Source organism: Chiloscyllium plagiosum, unplaced genomic scaffold (genome assembly GCF_037043375.1).
Source record: "Chiloscyllium plagiosum isolate Xiang-an unplaced genomic scaffold, Cpla_swu_hap1 HiC_scaffold_24, whole genome shotgun sequence".
Lineage (NCBI taxonomy): Eukaryota > Metazoa > Chordata > Chondrichthyes > Orectolobiformes > Hemiscylliidae > Chiloscyllium > Chiloscyllium plagiosum.
Genome location: NW_028270162.1, coordinates 9,166,857 through 9,185,486, shown reverse-complemented (window position 1 = coordinate 9,185,486; position 18,630 = coordinate 9,166,857). Strand labels below are relative to the sequence as shown.

Sequence of the window (18,630 nt, the reverse complement as noted above, 5' to 3'; positions counted from 1 at the left end):
ACATCTAGCTATCTTATAACCCCAACCCAGTTCCAGGATTCAATTTTAACCCTGTCACCTCTTGTCTCTTTACTTTGTGTATTTTCCTGTTTTTATCTTGTTTATATGGTACAAATGAAACACACACAAATAACCTTCACTTCCACTTATGTGAAGTAAATAACTGCGAAACTAAAATGGTATTTGGAAAGTTCTCAATTTCCATGCATTATTAAGCTGTATGACCTTCAGTGAATTTAGTAAGGAGCTTTGCCTTTTATTCTTTGGGTCAAAATCATTTTGGATTACCATTAGCTGTGATGAATTTAATGAAGTAGCAGTCTAAGGCTGCAAAAAGCAGCTTCTGAGTCTGCAGTGTACAACTCGCACCACATAATAATTGATTGATGTTGGATTTGAATTTTTTTTCCTGTCATCACACTCATTTCGACTCATCTGTAGGCTTAGATTTTGAGTTATATGCAATGCATCATGCTTTTTAACCATTAGAAAACCTCAAATTTATGCAAGGTTACAGAATTAGCATTTAATAAAAATAGAAATTGCTGGAGAAACTGAGAAAGCAGAAGAGAACCTGTTTCTGAAGAACTTGTTTTGAACTTGAAATGTTAACTCTGTTTTCTGTCCACAGATGCTACCAGATATGAGTTTTTCCAGTAATTTCTTTTTTGTTTCAGATTACTACATCTGCTGTTCTTTGTTTTATTTCAATTTGTAATGTGTTATTCATGTATGCTTCAGAGCATCTGTGTATTTGAGCTACTGTGGTACATTATTTTCCTTGTCCTTCTCAATCTCTCCGCAGTCTTCCTGTCATTACCTTTCCAAACCTCTCATGTGTGGTCCAACATCATCTGTTCCCAAACATGGGATCATTACCCAAAGCTTTCTAAAACTGGTTTCTGTTCTCATCCATTCAGTGACTACCAAGAAACCATACTAGACTTCTTCCTTGAATCCCAGCTGTGCATCTGGTAAAGTGTTGGCAGTTTGGAGTTTTCTTTCACTGTGAACTAGTAGGACAACAATTTATCCTAGATGTTTTCCATATGCAGCCCCTTCGAGTATCAGACAGTCCACTCAGATTTTAAAAAAATTCTTGGATATCTTAGCATTTATTACCGATTCATAATTGCCCTTGAAAAAAGGCAGTGAGCTGTCTTCTTCAGTCACTATAACCCATATGGTATACAGTAGGTACACCCACATCTGTGGCAATTTGATACAACCAAATGGCTTGCTCAACCACTTCAAAGGGCAGTTAAAAATCATCCACATTGCTGTGGATCTGAGCCATGGGGAGTATCAGACAGGGTTGACAGATTTCCTACCCTGGTACGTTGTAATCTAAGAGTTTTCTGATCATTATTAATGAAACTAGCATTTTATTCCAGATTTATTAATAAATTGAAATTAAATGTCCCCCTGTTATGGTGGATTTGAATTCTCATCTCTGAAGCATTAGTCCAGGCATCTGGACTACTATTCCAACATCCCTATCTAGGTTTGTTCAATATATCGTTTCAGTTGCATGACAGTATAATCTTTTGCTATAAATTCTGTGTCTTATGATCCTGCTCCACAGCTATTTGATGAAGGAGCAGTGCTCTGAAAGCTAGTACAGTGCACAATCCTTTATCCAAAATGCTCGGGACCAGCTGGTTTTCGGAATTCAGAATTTTTCGAATTTCAGAATAAGTGACAGTTTGGTGAAATTTTTAAAAACTTTACTGGAGGAACACACTCACCAAGTAAAGCCGGGCCTTGAAACAGAATCGAGGCCTGTCGGTGCTGGGCCACACCCCACCACATCGCATCTGAGTGACACGCATCGAGTGGATGTTGACTTGGGTTAACTGCATGCCAAACAACCTTGTTAATGAGAAAAATACTTCACAAATTAAACCTTCGGACTTTGGAGCTTTTCAGATTTTGGATAAAGGATTGTCTACCTATACTTGCAAATAAATTTGTTGGACTATGACCTGGGGTTGTGTGATTTTTAACTTTGTCCACCTCAGTCCAACACCAGCACTCCCCACCATCCCGATTTTGGCATGAGAAGATTGGCTGTTTCATTTACTCTCACTAAAACAGTTGTTGCACAACGTAAAGTACCTCAGAATCTGAATCTTAGATTCTTTGGAATTCTTGAGAAAGGGAGTAATTTCAAACAATACGTTGCCTCAAAGACTGTGATGGAGAGTAATTACAATGTTGTACCTACATTTGTAACATAAAAAGAGCATGCAGTTTATTTTCTCTTTTTATTAATATTAGATTACCTACAGTGTGGAAACAGGCCCTTCGGCCCAACCAGTCCACACCAACCTTCCGAAGTGTAACCCACCAAGACGTATTTCCCTCTGACTAATGCACCTAGCACTATAATGTGTATGGTACATTAGCACTATGGGCAATTTAGAATGACCAATTCACCTGACCTGCACATCTTTGGACTGTGGGAGGAAACCAGAGCACCCAGAGAAAACCCACGCAGAATGTGCAAACTCCACATAGACAGTCGCCTGAGGGTGGAATCGAACCTGTGACCCTGGTGCTGTGAGGCAGCAGTGCTAACCACTGAGCCACCGTGTCACCAGTTAAAGTATTTGAGAGAATGAAGCTGATTTTCACAATTACAGTTTGATTACATTGGCAACAAAATGCATGTATATTTCTGTACTTTTTTTTGTAGGTTCATCCTCGCAGCAAACCGGGATGAGTCCTATTCAAGACCAACAAAGCCAGCAGATTTCTGGGGAAACGACTGTAATATTCTAAGTGGTAAGGACATGATCAAGCTAAATTGCAATTCTCCAAAATAGCTTGAATGGTACAGGCATGATTGACCTTAACTGTTGTTTGTCTTACTCTGTGTGTATTATCGTATGAAACATTTTCCTTTTGAAGGAAATACTATGACTTGTGGGCACGTGGAAAACCAATGGAAGTCTATCAACATTAGTTTTTTTTTAAAAGTCAGTTTTATTGTATGCACCAAATAACTGACAGCAAATTTTATGCCACATATGTGCCTCATCGGGAATAACTTGTGCAATCCCACCAAATTGAAATTTTGATAAGTAACTTGGGACATGATGGAGACAAAGTGTAGCATGCTTGGAAGGAACAAATTGCTTTCAACTTACATAGCCAATTACTGAGTTTCCCTTCACTTCACCTGGGTCTGTTGTAAACCTCATTGCAGAGGTAGATTGTTACAATTGATGAACAAGTCCCTTACTAACTTACATAAGATGGGCTTAGTCCCTTTTTTGTTGCCTTTCAGATTTCGGTGTTTCCTACTATTTTTGGTTTCTGACTTGAACAACTCCGGAGGCTGTGGTGCCTTTCTGAAGGCAGAAGGTCCAAATGGAGATGTCTGCCTGGGGAATACTTACAAAGTCTTATGGGTAACATAAGGCCCCAAACAACAACTTGTAGTCTTAAAATAGTTTTAAAATGTTAAAACCTCCCAAAGCATTGAGAACAAGTTACTTGTCTTCTCAATAGCCAAGATGCAAGTCCACGCAAAGTTGTCAGTATTAAAATGTGTTGGCCTATTTTTCAGAACTCGGAAACATACTGGTTGATCATCCATTGAAAGGTATTTTGAAAAATAATGCCAAATTATGTTTTTAGATGATTTCTCTCTCTCTTCTCCCTATCATGATCTCACCAAAATGGTTGTGACTTTCTCTCCAACACAGCAAAATTTAGTTCCAATAGATGGCATCAGAAGGTTCAAAGTTGACAAAATTTACTTGTGATGGGTGAGAGTGAATTTCTGTCAGGTTTCCCAGAGGCACAGTTTGATTCATACCATTGAACTATGTGAATATATATTTGAGAACATACAGTGGTATAGAAGGAAAGTAGGAATGTTTTCAGGATTACAGGAACAGAGCAGGAGAGTAGGACCTGCTATATATCTCTTACAGTAAGCCACATTGATATGCCTCTTGCGGTGTGTCCATTCTCCACTTTTATTCTATGACAAGTTCACTTTATGCTAAATGGACATGAGATTGATCCAAACGAGTACCATGTTCTTTCTTTCAGTAGTGAGATGTTATGGGGTTAATTTGTTCTGCTGGCCTGCAAAAAATTGGATGTCCTAAGGGTCAGGTGGTATGCCTCCGTCATAGGGTGGCATGTCTCTGTCTTGCAGGTAAAATGTAAGGAATTTACATTCCCATCTCTTGCCATTCAGAACCATTTGCATGGCCATTTCCTAGTTATTCAGAGTAAAATTTACATTATCATCTCCTATTCAGAATCAGTAAGAACATTGTAATTAAAATTCTAACTACTCCCTGCAGTTTAAAAAAACAAACAATTTAAAACAGATCTGGCCATCTAGGGATGATATACATAACATAGTTTCTGGAAATGGTGTGACCACTACATTGTGTCTTGAGTGGCATGTGACTGTGGGGGGCTGTGGGTCATCTTGTCGGTGTTACTGACTATAATGTAAAGATTTTGTATAAGGGAAGGACTGGTCCTTTGTTTAGAGAGCTTCTCTTAACACACTTCACAGACATTGCAAAGTATAAGCTTTTAAGTGATCCTCCAAAGTTTATACTTTCTCAATAAAACTTTGGTTGATCGTAGATTGGCTTATTGTGGTTGCATCAAATGTATAAGAATCTCAGGTAAAAAAAACATGACAGTAGTTGGATCATTCTTGTTGGACTCCTATCTAACCAACTCCTCCAGGGGTGATAACGACTTGGGAAATAATAGGAAAATAAATGTCACTTTACGGTATAATAGTACATAGAATCATAGAGTTATACTACAATATATCTAGCTAACACCAATTTTTACAGTTAACTTGAGAATGCAACTAATAAAAAAAGGTTTTGTGATTTACACTTGAAAGAAGTGAAACTATCATGGTATTAGAACAGATGAAAGACTCAACAGACAATTGAGGTATTTTTCAATGTATAATTTCAGTTACATCACACTGTAAATTTTTGCTATAAATTCTGTGCCTTACAATTTGTCCTCCACAATCACCTGATGAAGGAGCGGCACTCCGAAAGCTAGTGTGCTTCTAATTAAACCTGTTGGACTATAACCTGGTGTTGTGTGATTTTTAACTGTGTACACCCCAGTCTAATACCAGCATCTCCAAATCATGACTTTGTGTAATAAGAGTCAAAACTTTTATCTGGCACTCCTGAGCACAATTCACAAGAAGACACAAGCAATCTCCCTGAGGTAACAGTGGCTGAGGGACCTGAACTTAAGGGAATTTATATTTGCCAGGTATTGGTGTTGGAGAGACTGTTCGGTCTGAAGGTTGATAAGTCCCTGGGGCCTGATGGTCTACATCCCAGGGTACTGAAGGAGGTGGCTCGAGAAATCGTGGATGCGTTGGTGATTATTTTCCAGAGTTCGATAGATTCGGGATCAGTTCCTGCGGTTTGGAGGGTGACTAATGTTGTACCACTTTTTAAGAAAGGTGGGAGAGAGAATGCAAGAAATTATAGACCAGTTAGTCTGACCTCAGTGGTGGGAAAGATGCTGGAGTCTATTATAAAGGATGAAATTACGACACATCTGGATAGTAGTAACAGGATAGGTCAGAGTCAGCATGGATTTATGAAGGGGAAATCATGCATGACTAATCTTCTGGAATATTTTGAGGATGTAACTCTGAAGATGAACAAGGGAGATCCAGTAGATGTAATGTATCTGGACTTTTAGAAAGCTTTTGATAAAGTCCCACATAGGAGCTTAGTGAGAAAAGTTAGGGCGCATGGTATTGGAGGCAAAGTACTAACTTGGATTGAAAGTTGTTTGGCTGACAGGAAACAAAGAGTAGTGATAAAACGGCTCCATTTTGGAATGGCAGGTAGTGACCAGTGGGGTACTGCAGTGATCAGTGCTGGGACCGCAGCTTTTTACAATATATATTAATGATATAGAAGATTGTATTAGTAATAATATTAGCAAACCTGCTGATGATACTAAGCTGGGTGGCAAGGTGAAATGTGAAGAGGATGTTAGGAGATTACAGGGTGACCTGGACAGGTTAGGTGAGTGGTCAGATGCATGGCAGATGCAGTTTAATGTGGACAAATGTATGGTTATCCACTTTGGTGGCAAGAACAGGAAGGCAGATTACTACCTCAATGGAATCAATTTAGGTAAAGGGGCAGTACAAAGAGATCAGGGTGTTCTTGTACACCAGTCAATGAAGGTAAGCATGCAAGTACAGCAGGTAGTGAAGAAGGCTAATAGCATGCTGGTCTTCATAACAAGAGGGATTGAGTATAGAAGGAAAGAGGTTCTTCTGCAGCTGTACAGGGCCCTGGTGAGACCACAACTGGAGTATTGTGTGCAGTTCTGGTCTGCAAATTTGAGGAAAAACATTCTGGCTGTTGAGGGAGTGCAGCGTAGGTTCACGAGGTCAATTCCTAGAATGGTGGGACTATCTTATGTTGAAAGATTGGAGCGACTGGGCTTGTATACCCTTGAGTTTAGAAGACTGAGAGGGGATCTGATTGAGACATATAAGATTATTAAATGCTTGGACACTCTGGAGGCAGGAAACATGTTTCCGCTGATGGCTGGGTGCCGAACCAGAGGACACAGCTTAAAAATACGGGGTACACCATTTAGGACAGAGATGAGGAGAAACTTCTTCACCCAGAGAGTGGTGGCTGTGTGGAATGCTCTGCCCCAGAGGGCAGTGGAGCCCAGTCTCTGGATTCATTTGAGAAAGAATTGGATAGAGCGCTCAAGGATAGTGGAATCAAGGGTTATGGAGATAAGGCAGCAACAGGATACAGTTTAAGGATGATCAGCCATGATCATATTGAATGGTGGTACAGGCTCAAAGGGCAGAATGGCCTACTCCTGCACCTATTGTCTATTGTCTAATAACAATTTAAGGGGAAAATTAACAATTATATTAGCAAGTGGACTCAGAGGTAGAGATGATGCCTGGTGGCACAGTGGTTAGCACTGCTGCCTCGCAGCACCAGAGACCCGGGTTCAATTCCCGCCTCAGGCAACTGACTGTGTGGAGTTTGCATATTCTCCCGGTGTCTGCATGGGTTTCCTCTGGGTGCTCCGGTTTCCTCCCACAATCCAAAAATGTGCAGGTTAGGTGAATTGGCCATGCTAAATTGCCCATAGTGTTAGGTGAAGGGTGAGGTGTAGGGGAATGGGTCTGGGTTGGTTGCGTTTCGGCGGGTCAGTGTGGACTTGTTGGGCCAAAGGGCCTGTTTCCACACTAAGTAATCAAAAAAAACAATTAATAATGATTGACAGTTAACTCCCAGGCATTGTTTAAATTTATCCTGCAAATACTGTCCAATTGCAGAATCACATCTAATGTTGGACTCTCTGTGCGGGTTTTGCATGCATTGGCTGGTTGGATATAGGTAGTACCTTTCATGTTTGAAATAGCAAAAGGAATATGCTTTAAAACAAAAACAAAGAATTGCAGATGCTGGAAATTAGAAAGAAAAACAAATAGAAAACAGTTGGTCTGGCAGTATTGGAACTTCTGAAGAAGGGTCACTCGACCCAAAATATTAATGCTGCTTTCTCTCTGCAGGTGCTGTCAGACCTGTGTTTTGCTAGCAGTTTCTGCTTTTGAAAAGGAATATGTTGTTTGATAATGATCTGCCAGTCTGTGGAACATGGGGCCTACATTATCTGAAAACATATATGTGCTGAACTTCAAATACCACACTACTAAATTCTGTACTGGGTAGTACATAGTCAAAGAGATGTGCAGCATGGAAACAAGCTTCGGTCCAACTCATCCATGCCAACCAGATATACTAATCTAATAGTCCCATTTGCTAGCATTTTGCCCATATCCCTCTTAATCCTTCTTATTCAAATACCCATCCAGATGCCTTTGAAATGTTATAATTGCACCAACCTCTACCACTTTCTCTGGCAGCTCATTCCTTACTCGCACCACCTCTGCGTGCAAAGGTTGCCCCTTAGGTCCCTTTTAAATGTTTCTCCTCTCACTTAAAACTATGCCCTCTAGTTCTGGACTACCCCAGGGAAAATAACATGTCTGTTTACCCTATCCATGTCCTTCATGATTTTATAAACCTCTATAAACCCCTCAGCTTCCATTGTCCCAGGGAAAACAGCCCCAGCCTATTCAGCCTCTCCCTATAACACAAACCCTCCAACCCTGCCAACATTCTTGTAAATCTTTTCTGAACCCTTTCAAGTTTCACAACATCCATCTTTTTGACATGACTTTTAATGATGTTGCTCTTGCAAAATAACAGGATTAACCAGCTAGCTTCCTATGTTGCTCAAACTTTTGTGATAAATTATTCTGGAAAGACCAGTTAAGGTAGCATAGACACTTTGCAAGGCCAAACATAACAGCCCTCAGACTGTTCATGAATTTGCACACCATTGAGCAAGAGTCACTGAATTTACATTTACAGTCATCTTTTCACTCTGTGCTCTACTTCAAAAATCACAAGTTGTAATTAAAAGTTCAATATATCTGTAAGTAATCTGAGGTGATGATCTGTTGTCATGACAAAACAGACATCATGTTTTATGGGTTTTCTGACTTTCTTAAGCTCCAGGATACATTAGGAATCACTCTGTCTCATTACCACTGACTCTATCTAATTACCCCTGGATGAAAGCACATACCAATGGGAATAAAAAGAAGGCAATTTCTTCAACAGCCAATCTCTAAAATCAGTCTGGATGTCAAACTGAATACTCCAGCTTACTCTAGTATCCTGTGGTTTTGCTGTTGAATAATTTATAAATTAATAGATTGTTGCACTTGGCTCTCTGGAATCAGACGAGGAAAGAAAATTAGGTATTTTCCCAGAGGGAGGGAAAACTAAAGATCAGATCAACCCATTGCAACCTTCAGCATTTCATATCTTCCATTCTATTAGGATAAGTCTACAAGTAGGTCACTCATCCAACATCTGGTCAGTGACGTGAAATATGACATGAGCAAGCCCTGCTAAAAAAGGACTGAAAAAAGTAAATATTAAATTCTGAAGTGGCAAAGTAATTTTCATGTCACTGAAAATAAATAATTGGGATAATTATTAATGGTGTTATTTGCAAGAAGGGAACAGGAACTTGGTGGTCATATTACTGGACCAATAATTCTAATACTTAGACTAATAATCCAGAGGCCCAGACTTGTAATTGTGCTGCCTGGACTAATGACCTAGAAACATGAGTTATCATTTTACCATGGCAACTGGGAAATTTAATTAATCAATTTATCTGGAATAAAAATCTACTATCCTTAAGGTGGCCATAAACCTCCTGGATTGTCATAAAAATCCATCAGGTTTACTAAAGTCCTTTAGCAAAGGAAATCTGTAGTCCTTACCAGCTCTGGTTTATTTGATTAAGGCTAATAGTAATGTGGTTGATTCTTACTTGGCCTCTGAAACAACTTAGTGAGCCATTCAGCTAGGGGCAATTAGGGATGGGCAATAAATACTATCTTTGCCATTAATGCTCACATTCTGTGAATTGCTTAGAAAAGTACTGAGTCGTGTATGTGATCTCTTTATTTTTCTCATTGATATAATTTGCTTTTTAGAGTGAAATTAATGTTAAATGCACAAGATATTTTTATTAACAGTTCGTATATAATGTCTGGGTCAAAAAATGTTACTCAAAGTATGTTTTCGTTTTTGAACCCAATTTAAAAACACACGTTTGTTCTTTGATAATTTTAGAGTGGGGATTTGAGAAGAGTTACTTTTAAATGTGTTTTAAATTGCAGAATTTTCTCAAAGGTTTAATAAAAAGAGCTGTAGACAATGGCTATTAAGATTCTAATGAGCCACTTTACTGCCATGTCCCAATTGGATACTGATTGAACTTGCCTTCTTGACAGGCTTGACACCACATACCCATTGTGATACTTTCAGGTACTTGGCAAGGATTTGAAGGACCTTTCCTCTTCAGCTCTGAATAGTCAGGATTAAAGCACTGCAGGCGCAGGGCAGGATGTTTTTTGAAAGCACAGGGGATCACATATGTTGATGTGAAGAAGGTAGAAATGATGAAGGATCATTAGAAGCCATCTTGTTGAAATCAAAGAGCCTGAATTTACTAGTCCACAGTGCAAAACAAAGCAGATGGCTTGTATTGGGGAACAAGACATCTGCATTATTTTGCATTGTAGACTTGTAAATTCAGTCTCTTTGATTTCAACAACTGTTCTATATATTTACTTTACTCTGATATAAAGTGGCTTAAAAAATCAAATCTAGTCTCATTGCTAGGTCTACCTTGTCAGAATTTTTGAAAGACTTAACTCTCCACTCCAGATCACAAGAAAGTCAAATTGCAATGTCCTAGGGTCATGCTATTCCATGAGTGTAAGGCAGTGTGAGTCAATGATCATGTTCACATTCATAGTTCCCTTACTGCAATAATTTAGTCTCAACTTAGAACGATGATCTGTACGAAGGAGGGAATGAGAGTGGTCTTGAAGGAAGACCAGGTCCCCTGAGAACAACCATTTTGAAGCTGGTGAATTGATTCAGTTTAAGTCACATCTACCACCAGAGTTCATAGCAGATATGCAGCTTCTGTCCAAGTGAAGTGAAATTCCGGCGAACCCAAACATTACTAGTCATTTTGCTGTTATCATTTGAGACAGTTTGATATGTTTGAGATTTTGGAGAAGATTTGTAGCTCAGTTTGTGGATCAGGTTGTAAATTTGTTTGCTGAGCTGGTAGATTTGTTCTCAGACGTTTCATCACCATGCTAGGTAACATCATCAGTGTGCCGCCGGTGAAGCACTGGTGTTTTGTCCCACTTGCTATTTATCTGTCTCGGTCTGTTGTGGTAGGTGATATCACTTTTGGTCCTGTTTCTGAGAGGTTGGAAAACAAAGTCCAAATCGATGTGTTTGTTATTGGAGTTCCGGTTTGAATGCGAGGCCTTGAGGAATTCCCTTGCATGTCTTTGTTTAGTCTGTCCCAGGATGGATGTATTGTCCCAGTTGAACTGGTGTCCCTCTTCGTCTCTGTATACAGATAACAGTGATAGTTGGTCATGTCTTTTGGTGGCGAGTTGGTGCACATGTATCCTGGTGGCTAGTTTCCTGCCTGTTTGTCCAATGCAATGTTTGTTGCAGTCCTTGCAGGGTATTTTATATGTAATGTTCGTTCTGCTGGTTGTTGGTACGGTGTCCTTTAAATTTATCAGGACCTGTTTCAATGTGATGGTAGGTTTTTGGGCTCCCATGATGCCTAGGGGTTGGAGTAGTCTGGTCGTCATCTCTGTTTCTTCCACGACCCAAACCAAGCTTTGGCTCCACTATGCGGATGACACCTTTGTCATCACGAAATGCAATAAATTAGAAGAAACCCACAAACACAAACAAAATCCTTACCGGTATAAAGTTCACCAAAGAGGAAGAGAACAACAACAGAATCTCCTTCCTGGATGTCACAGCAGAACAAAAAGCCAATGGAGAGCGGCAGACCATTCTCTACAGGAAAGTCACACACTCTGATCAGATACTCAACCACAGAAGCAATCATCCCAACACCCACAAAAAGAGCTGCATCAGGACATTATTTAAATGAGTCACAACACACAGCAGCACCAAGGAACTAAGAGAAGCTGAGGAAAAACACCTGTACAATGTATTCAGGAACAATGGGTACCCGATAAGCGCAGTCCACCGTTTCCTGCACAACAGACCTAAACAAGAAGACACAACGCGCCCACGGACTCTAGCCATTCTGTCATTCATCAAAGACATCTCAGAGATGACAACCAGACTACACCAGCCCCTAGGCATCATGGTAGCTCACAAACCTAGAAACTAGCCACCACAAAGAGGGATACCAATTCAACTGGAACAATACATCCATCCTGGGACAGGCTAAACAAAGACACGCATGGGAATTCTTCGAGGCCTGGCATTGAAACCAGAACTCCATCAACAAATATATCGATTTGGACTCCATTTACCAACCTCACTGGAAGTGCTATCACCCGCTACAACAAAGCGAGACAGATACATAGCATGCGGGAAAGAACATCAATACTTCATCGGAGACTCGCTGCTGATGTTACCGAGCATGGTGACCAAACATCTGAGAACAAATCCACCAGCTCAGCCAGCAACTTTACACGCTGACAGTTTGAGATGGACTATCTGTTCTAGTGTCAAAGTATGTGGTGCTGGAAAAGCACAGCCAGTCAGGCAGCATCTGAGGACTGGGAGAATCAATGTTTCAAGCATAAGTTCTTCATCAGAAATGAGGGGTGGCCCAAGGGGCTGAGAGATAAATGGGAGGGGTAGGGCTGGGAATAGTAGCTGAGGATGCGATATGTAGATGAAGTTGGGGGTGAGAGTGATGGTTGGAACAGAGAGGTGGGAAGGAAGATGGGACAGGTCATTAGAGCAGTGCCAAGTTGGAAGGTTGGATCTAGGATAAGGTGGGGGATGGGGAAATGAGGAAACTGGTGAAAACCACGTTGATCCCGTGTGGTTGAAGGGTCCTGAGGCAAAAGATGAGATGTTCTTCTTCCAGGCGGTGGGTGGTAAGGGTTTGGCGGTGGATGTCCTTGGTGGAGTGGGAGGGGGAGTTAGTGTTCGGCCACCGGGCGGTGGTGTTGTTTTGTGTGTGTGTGTGTGTCTTCTTTCCCACCTATTCACTCCACCCTCTTGTCTGACCTATCACCCTCACCCCCATCCTATCGCATCCTCAGCTACCTTCCCCCTAGTCACCATCCGCTCCCATTTATCTCTCCGCCTCTTTGGGCCACCCCCTCATTCCTGATGAGGAGCTTATGCTCGAAACGCTGATTCTCCTGCTCCACGGATGCTGCCTGACTGACTGTGCTTTCCCAGCACCACACTCTCTTCAACTCTGATCTCCAGCATCTGCACTCCTCCCTTTCTCCCTATTTGTTCTAGTGCCAGACTTTAGAAATTTGGCTCAAAAGAAAGGAATCTTTGACATATTCATTAGAACATAAAATAAACTGTCCCACCTGTTGCTATCTATCACTGTCGAACAGTGGATACCAACCTTAGCTTTGATGCTTTGCCTTGAGACCACAATGAGACCATTCCTCCTCATCATCAAGAATAGAAAATTCCATAACAAATGTGGATTCTGACTGAGGTTAACACGTGGAGACCATTTGTTTAAAATCAGACCCACAGGCAGTTGTTACAATTGCCTTTCAGTATAATGAAGTTAGATTTCTCAACAGTTTGGCTCTAATGTAATAGCTTTTTCCTTCTCTGGTTGAAGTTTCTTTTTCTGGAGCATAGTTACATTCACCTGTCAATTCTGTTTTGTCATGGTGAAACAAACCCCATATTTGTATTGTCCCACTCCACATACCTGTTATTTGCTGTAAAAATGTCTGAAATCAGAAGCAAGTTTAAGCATTTATCAGCAGCAATATTCTGTTTATTTAAAATCTTGTAAAATTCAAGATTTCAGTCCATATTTTACAACAAGCTAGAATTATATTTGAATCTTTCACAGTCATAGCTGACAAATAAAAAGGAAAAGGTTTGGAAATAATTGTGTATTATTATGAGGTGTATGCAGTTTTCGAGATACGTATTGATCAAACTTCTTCCCGTTTAAGGTCATTTCTAAGTGTGATGAATGCAGACTGTTCCAGGATCTGACAGTTTCAGTTTGTTCTTGTGCAACAAAGGGATTCAACAGTAAAAATCAATTCTGAACGATTTTGCAAGGCAACAATTGGTCACAAATTTGATTCACTGACTAGCATGTACAACTTCTGAACACTATATGAAGAAAAGTTTCAAGATTTTATTTGTTATTTATAATGTTCAGGAATGCTGTTGCAAAGTAAATTTAAATCCACACCCACTGTTTGCATTTAGCACTCCCAGCTCACATAGTATAAAAATTGAAAAAACAAGTCAGTCAGCATTTTCAGAGAGGGAAAAAGTGAGGACTGCAGTTGCTGGAGATCAGAGTCTAAAGGGGTGGCACTGGCAAAGCACAGCAGGTCAGGCAACATCCAAGGAGCAGGAGAATCGAAGTATCGGACATAAGCCCTTCATCAGGAATGAGGCTTGTGGGCCAGGGGAGCTGAGAGATAAATGGGAGGGGGTTGGGGCAAGGGGGAAGGTAGCTGAAAATGCAATAGGTAGACAAAGGTGGGGAGGAAGGTGATAGGTCGGAGAGGAGGGTGGAGTAAATAGATGGGAAAGGTGCTGGACAGGTCAGGAAGGCGGTGCCCAGTTGGAGGTTTGAGCCTGGGATAATGTGGGGGGAGGGGAAATAAGGAAACTGTTGAAATGCACATTGATCCTGAGTCGTTGCAGGCACGAACTACCCCAACGCCCCATGGCTGAACACTTCAATTCCTCCTCTCACTCCATCAAGGACATGCAGATCCTCAGCCTCCTCCATCACCAAACCCTTACCACCCACTGCCTGGAAGAATGCCTCATATTCCACCTTGGGACCCTGCAACCAGGTGGGATCAATGTGGATTTCAACAGTTTCCTTATTTCCCCTCCCCCCACATTATTGTAAATCATCTGCCATGCATATGCTGTCTCACTCAATTTGTCCAAATTACAGTGAAGCATTCTGTACCCTCCCATCCAGCTTTGTGTCATCTATAAAGTTGTAGATGGTACATTTAGTTCCCCCTTCTAAATCATGAATATATATTGTGAATAGCTAGTGTCCACGCACTGATCCTTGTAGTACCCCACTGGTCACTGACTGTTATTCAGAAAATGACCCATTTATTCCTGCTGTTTCCTTTCTGCCAGCCAGTTCTCTATCCATGTCCATACATTACCCCCAAAGCCATGAGTTTTCATTTTACATGTTAATCTCTTCTGTGGAACCTCATCAGATCTTTCTGGAAGTTCATGTATACCATATTCACTGGTTTCCCCTTTACGGTTGACATAGTTTGTATGGATTTCAGCGAGACCTTTGACAAGGTCCCACTTGAGAAATTGATAAAGAAGGTTAAAGCTCATGGGATCCAGGGTAACTTTTTATGTTGGATCCAAAATTACCATTAGTGATAGGAGACAGGAGGTTGTGGGAGAATGCTATTTGCATGACTGGAGCCTTGGTGTACAGTGGTACACTACAGGATCTGTGCTTATTACTGTCGTGGTTGTAACTAGGTCAGCTGAGTGAACATCATAGGATATGAGTTCCCGATTTGGGGCTGCTAACCTAGTCCAATCAGGGAGCCCAGGTTGACAGTTATAAACAGGAGTGCCTGTTAATTCTGAGAGCTGGCTCCAAGGGAGCCGGATCAGTGTCTTGTACAAAGCACTTCTAAATAAAAGATGACTTGTTGAAGGATACTGGCCTCCGGAGTTGTTTCAGCTATTGTTTGTGATATACATAAATGATGTAGATGAGAACATGGAGGGGATTATGGGATTGCAGATTGATTGGCCAGGTACTTAACAGTGAGAAGGAAAGTGTTAGATTACAGGAAGATATAAATGGATTGGTCAGATGGGCAGATCAGTGGCAAATGGAATTTAACCCAGCTATATGTGAGGTGAAGCACTTTGGACTTGCTTAATGAATGGCAAGACACTGGAAGCACAGAAGAACAGAGGGATCTAGGGTTGCTTGTCCACAGTTGACAGGACAAATTAATAGGGTAATTAAAGGAAGTTTGCCAATATCAGTTAAGTCATAGATTTGAAGAGGAGGGAGGTTATGTTGGAGCTATACAGACTTTGGTTAAGCTACAGTTGAAGTACTGTCTGCAGTTGAGGTCATCATATTATAAGAAGGATGTGGAGAGTGCAAAGGAGATTCATCTAGATGTTGCCTGGGATGGGACATTGCAACTATGAAGGGAGGCTAAATTAGCTTGTGTTTTCTTTGTAGCAGAGAAGGTTGAGGGGGAAACCTGATAGAGGTGTATAAGATTAGAAGTGGCATAGACAGGTGAGTACAAAGCAGCTGTATCCCTTAGTGAAAGGATCAATAGCAAGGGGGCATAATTTTAAAGTGAAAGGCAGCAGGTTTGGAAGATTTGAGGAAAATCTTTTTCACTGAGGGTCTGGAATGCAAGCAGGGAGGGTAATTGAGGTGGAAACCTCGCAACCTTTAAAAATTACTTGGATGAACACTTGAAGAATCCTAACATTCAAGGCAGTGGGCCACGTACAGGAAGGTAGGACTGGTGTAAGTCATAGTTTTTGTTTTGGGCAGTACAGACTCAATGGGCCAAAGTTCCTCTTCTATACTGTACGATTCTATGATGGGTTGTTTGCATTGCGGATCTAGCTCCACTGGAAACCTAACACATGTCCCTAAACATAATGCACAGGGAGAAAGTTAGGATTACAGATGCTGGAGATCAGAGTCGAAAAGTGTGGCGCTAGAAAAGCATTGCAGGTCAGGCAGCATCCGAGGAGCAGGAGAGTTATGCCCGAAACGTCGACTCTCCTGCCCCTTGGGTGCTGCCTGATCTGCTGTGTTTTTTCCAGCACCACACCTTTCAACTCTTAATTCACATAGAGCCAATTTATGGAAGGTTTTGTGTTGGATTAAAAATTCCTGTTGAACCAACTGCTTGACAAGTTCACTTAAAATTTTCAAATAGTTCTGCAAGGAAGTTTCTCAGGCTAATTATGATTGTCAAATAACACTTCCAGGTCTGGGTTTCATGATCACAACACAGTGACATTTTCAATGTTGTATCATGGATAACTTTGTAAGCAATGGTGCATGTTCTCACTTATAATGAATAATCTTGCTGAGCTTCAGATCTCTTTTGTAGGTAACTGGCAGGTAGACATCCAATTCCAAGTGAGGACTGCAGATGCTGGAGATCAGAGCTGAAAATGTGTTGCTGGAAAAGCGCAGCAGGTCAGGCAGCATCCAAGGAGCAGGAGAATCGACGTTTCGGGCATGAGCCCTTCTTCCTGAAGAAGGGCTCATGCCCGAAACGTCGATTCTCCTGCTCCTTGGATGCTGCCTGACCTGCTGCGCTTTTCCAGCAACACATTTTCAGATCCAATTCCAAGTGAAGAGCAGGAAAATCAATTGCCAAATCACTTTGGATAACAAGACAGTATCTGAAGCAAGGCAGAAATTTTAACGAGTCTAAATGGAATAAAACAATTGAAGTTCTCAGCTTAAAAATCTGAACATGAAACCAATTAACTTTCCTGAGACAGTCAACACAGTGTTTGATATTCTGTCCCTATTTGGAGCAGGTAGAAAATTGAAGCAGAGAGGAAGGGCATTCTGAAGTTAAAGTTATAATTCTCATTTATGATTTGGTGGTACATTGATGCAGTTCGCACCCACCCTAACTCCTCCAAGAAAATATTTAGCATTTTCTTTTGTGTAAGTAAATACTGAATCAGGAAATGTGATACATATAGATTCAGAATTGGTGTGGAAAGATGAATTCAGCAGAAATCCTGTAGTCCTCGTCTGATTCCACATATGAAGTAAACACAGGTTAAGTTATGGGAGGGTGACAGTGCTGGAGAGCCAGTTCTCCAGTGACACTCACTTTAGGCCTGGTTCTTCATTGGCATTATAGGATCAATGAAGTTAACCCTGTTAAACATTTCTCATCTTTGTTTTATTGTTCCTTCTCTTTGCTTTTTTCCTCTAATTTATTTTCATTGTTTATCTCTGCTTCTGTTACAAGTCTGTGATCAAGTCTCCATCAACTTAGGTAGCAGAGCCATCAACTGCTAGTATTGTAATTGAAGACAGCGTTCTGAAGTGAACAAGTCTCCCATATCTTACAAATAGATAATAGATACTTTTGTGTTTTCCAGTTCATTGCTAATTATTTTGGTTTGTTTCTGAGGTTTAAGTTGATCTAACCATCTCCACCTTTGTTTGTGGTCACCCTAATTATTGGAAACATTTCTCTCAAATCTTACTAACTATTTCACTGCATATTATTTCATGTGATGTTGAATTTATGCCCAGGTTTGTTTCAGTATTCCTGTTTAAAATGCAAATGCAATCACTGAGATCTGGGAATGTAGATCAAATTGGATTTTCCTTAAATTTAGAACATAGAACATAGAAGAATACAGCGCAGTACAGGCCCTTCGGCCCTCGATGTTGCGCCGATCCAAGCCCACCTAACCTACACTAGCCCACTATCCTCCATATGCCTATCCAATGCCCGCTTAAATGCCCATAATGAGGGAGAGTCCACCACTGCTACTGGCAGGGCATTCCATGAACTCACGACTCGCTGAGTAAAGAACCTACCCCTAACATCTGTCCTATACCTACCCCCCCTCAATTTAAAGCTATGCCCCCTTGTAATAGCTGACTCCATACGTGGAAAAAGATTCTCACTGTCTTATGTTTTAAAGTTCAAACCTGAGCCTTGATAGTCGTGCAATTTCAGTTATAGTTAAGTAACACCAAAGATAAAGGGATGTGTTACTTTTCAATGCAGCAAGAGTTTTTTTCAGTAAGCAGTAGGAGGTTTTTCAGTACTTATTATGAAATTTATGCGTTTGCTGTCTTTTATGTAAGCATTTGAAAAATGCAGTAAAACCTTTGTGACAAATATAAGAAGGAAGAACCTTCTGTTGATGTTTGGAAACTGCCACTATTTTATGCTTGAGAGGT

At 40.8% G+C, this 18,630-nt stretch overlaps 1 protein-coding gene across 3 annotated transcripts in view; it reads left to right on the top strand.

The window, feature by feature from the left end:
* The window catches only part of tango2 (transport and golgi organization 2 homolog (Drosophila)), a 214,006-nt gene that overhangs the window by 113,363 nt on the left and 82,013 nt on the right, over nucleotides 1–18,630 (top strand). For all 3 annotated transcript variants that reach the window (XM_087999878.1, XM_087999876.1, XM_087999877.1), the window contains one exon: nucleotides 2,699–2,787. In XM_087999878.1, the coding sequence (XP_087856004.1) occupies nucleotides 2,699–2,787 (89 nt within the window). The remainder of the gene's footprint in view (nucleotides 1–2,698; nucleotides 2,788–18,630) is intronic.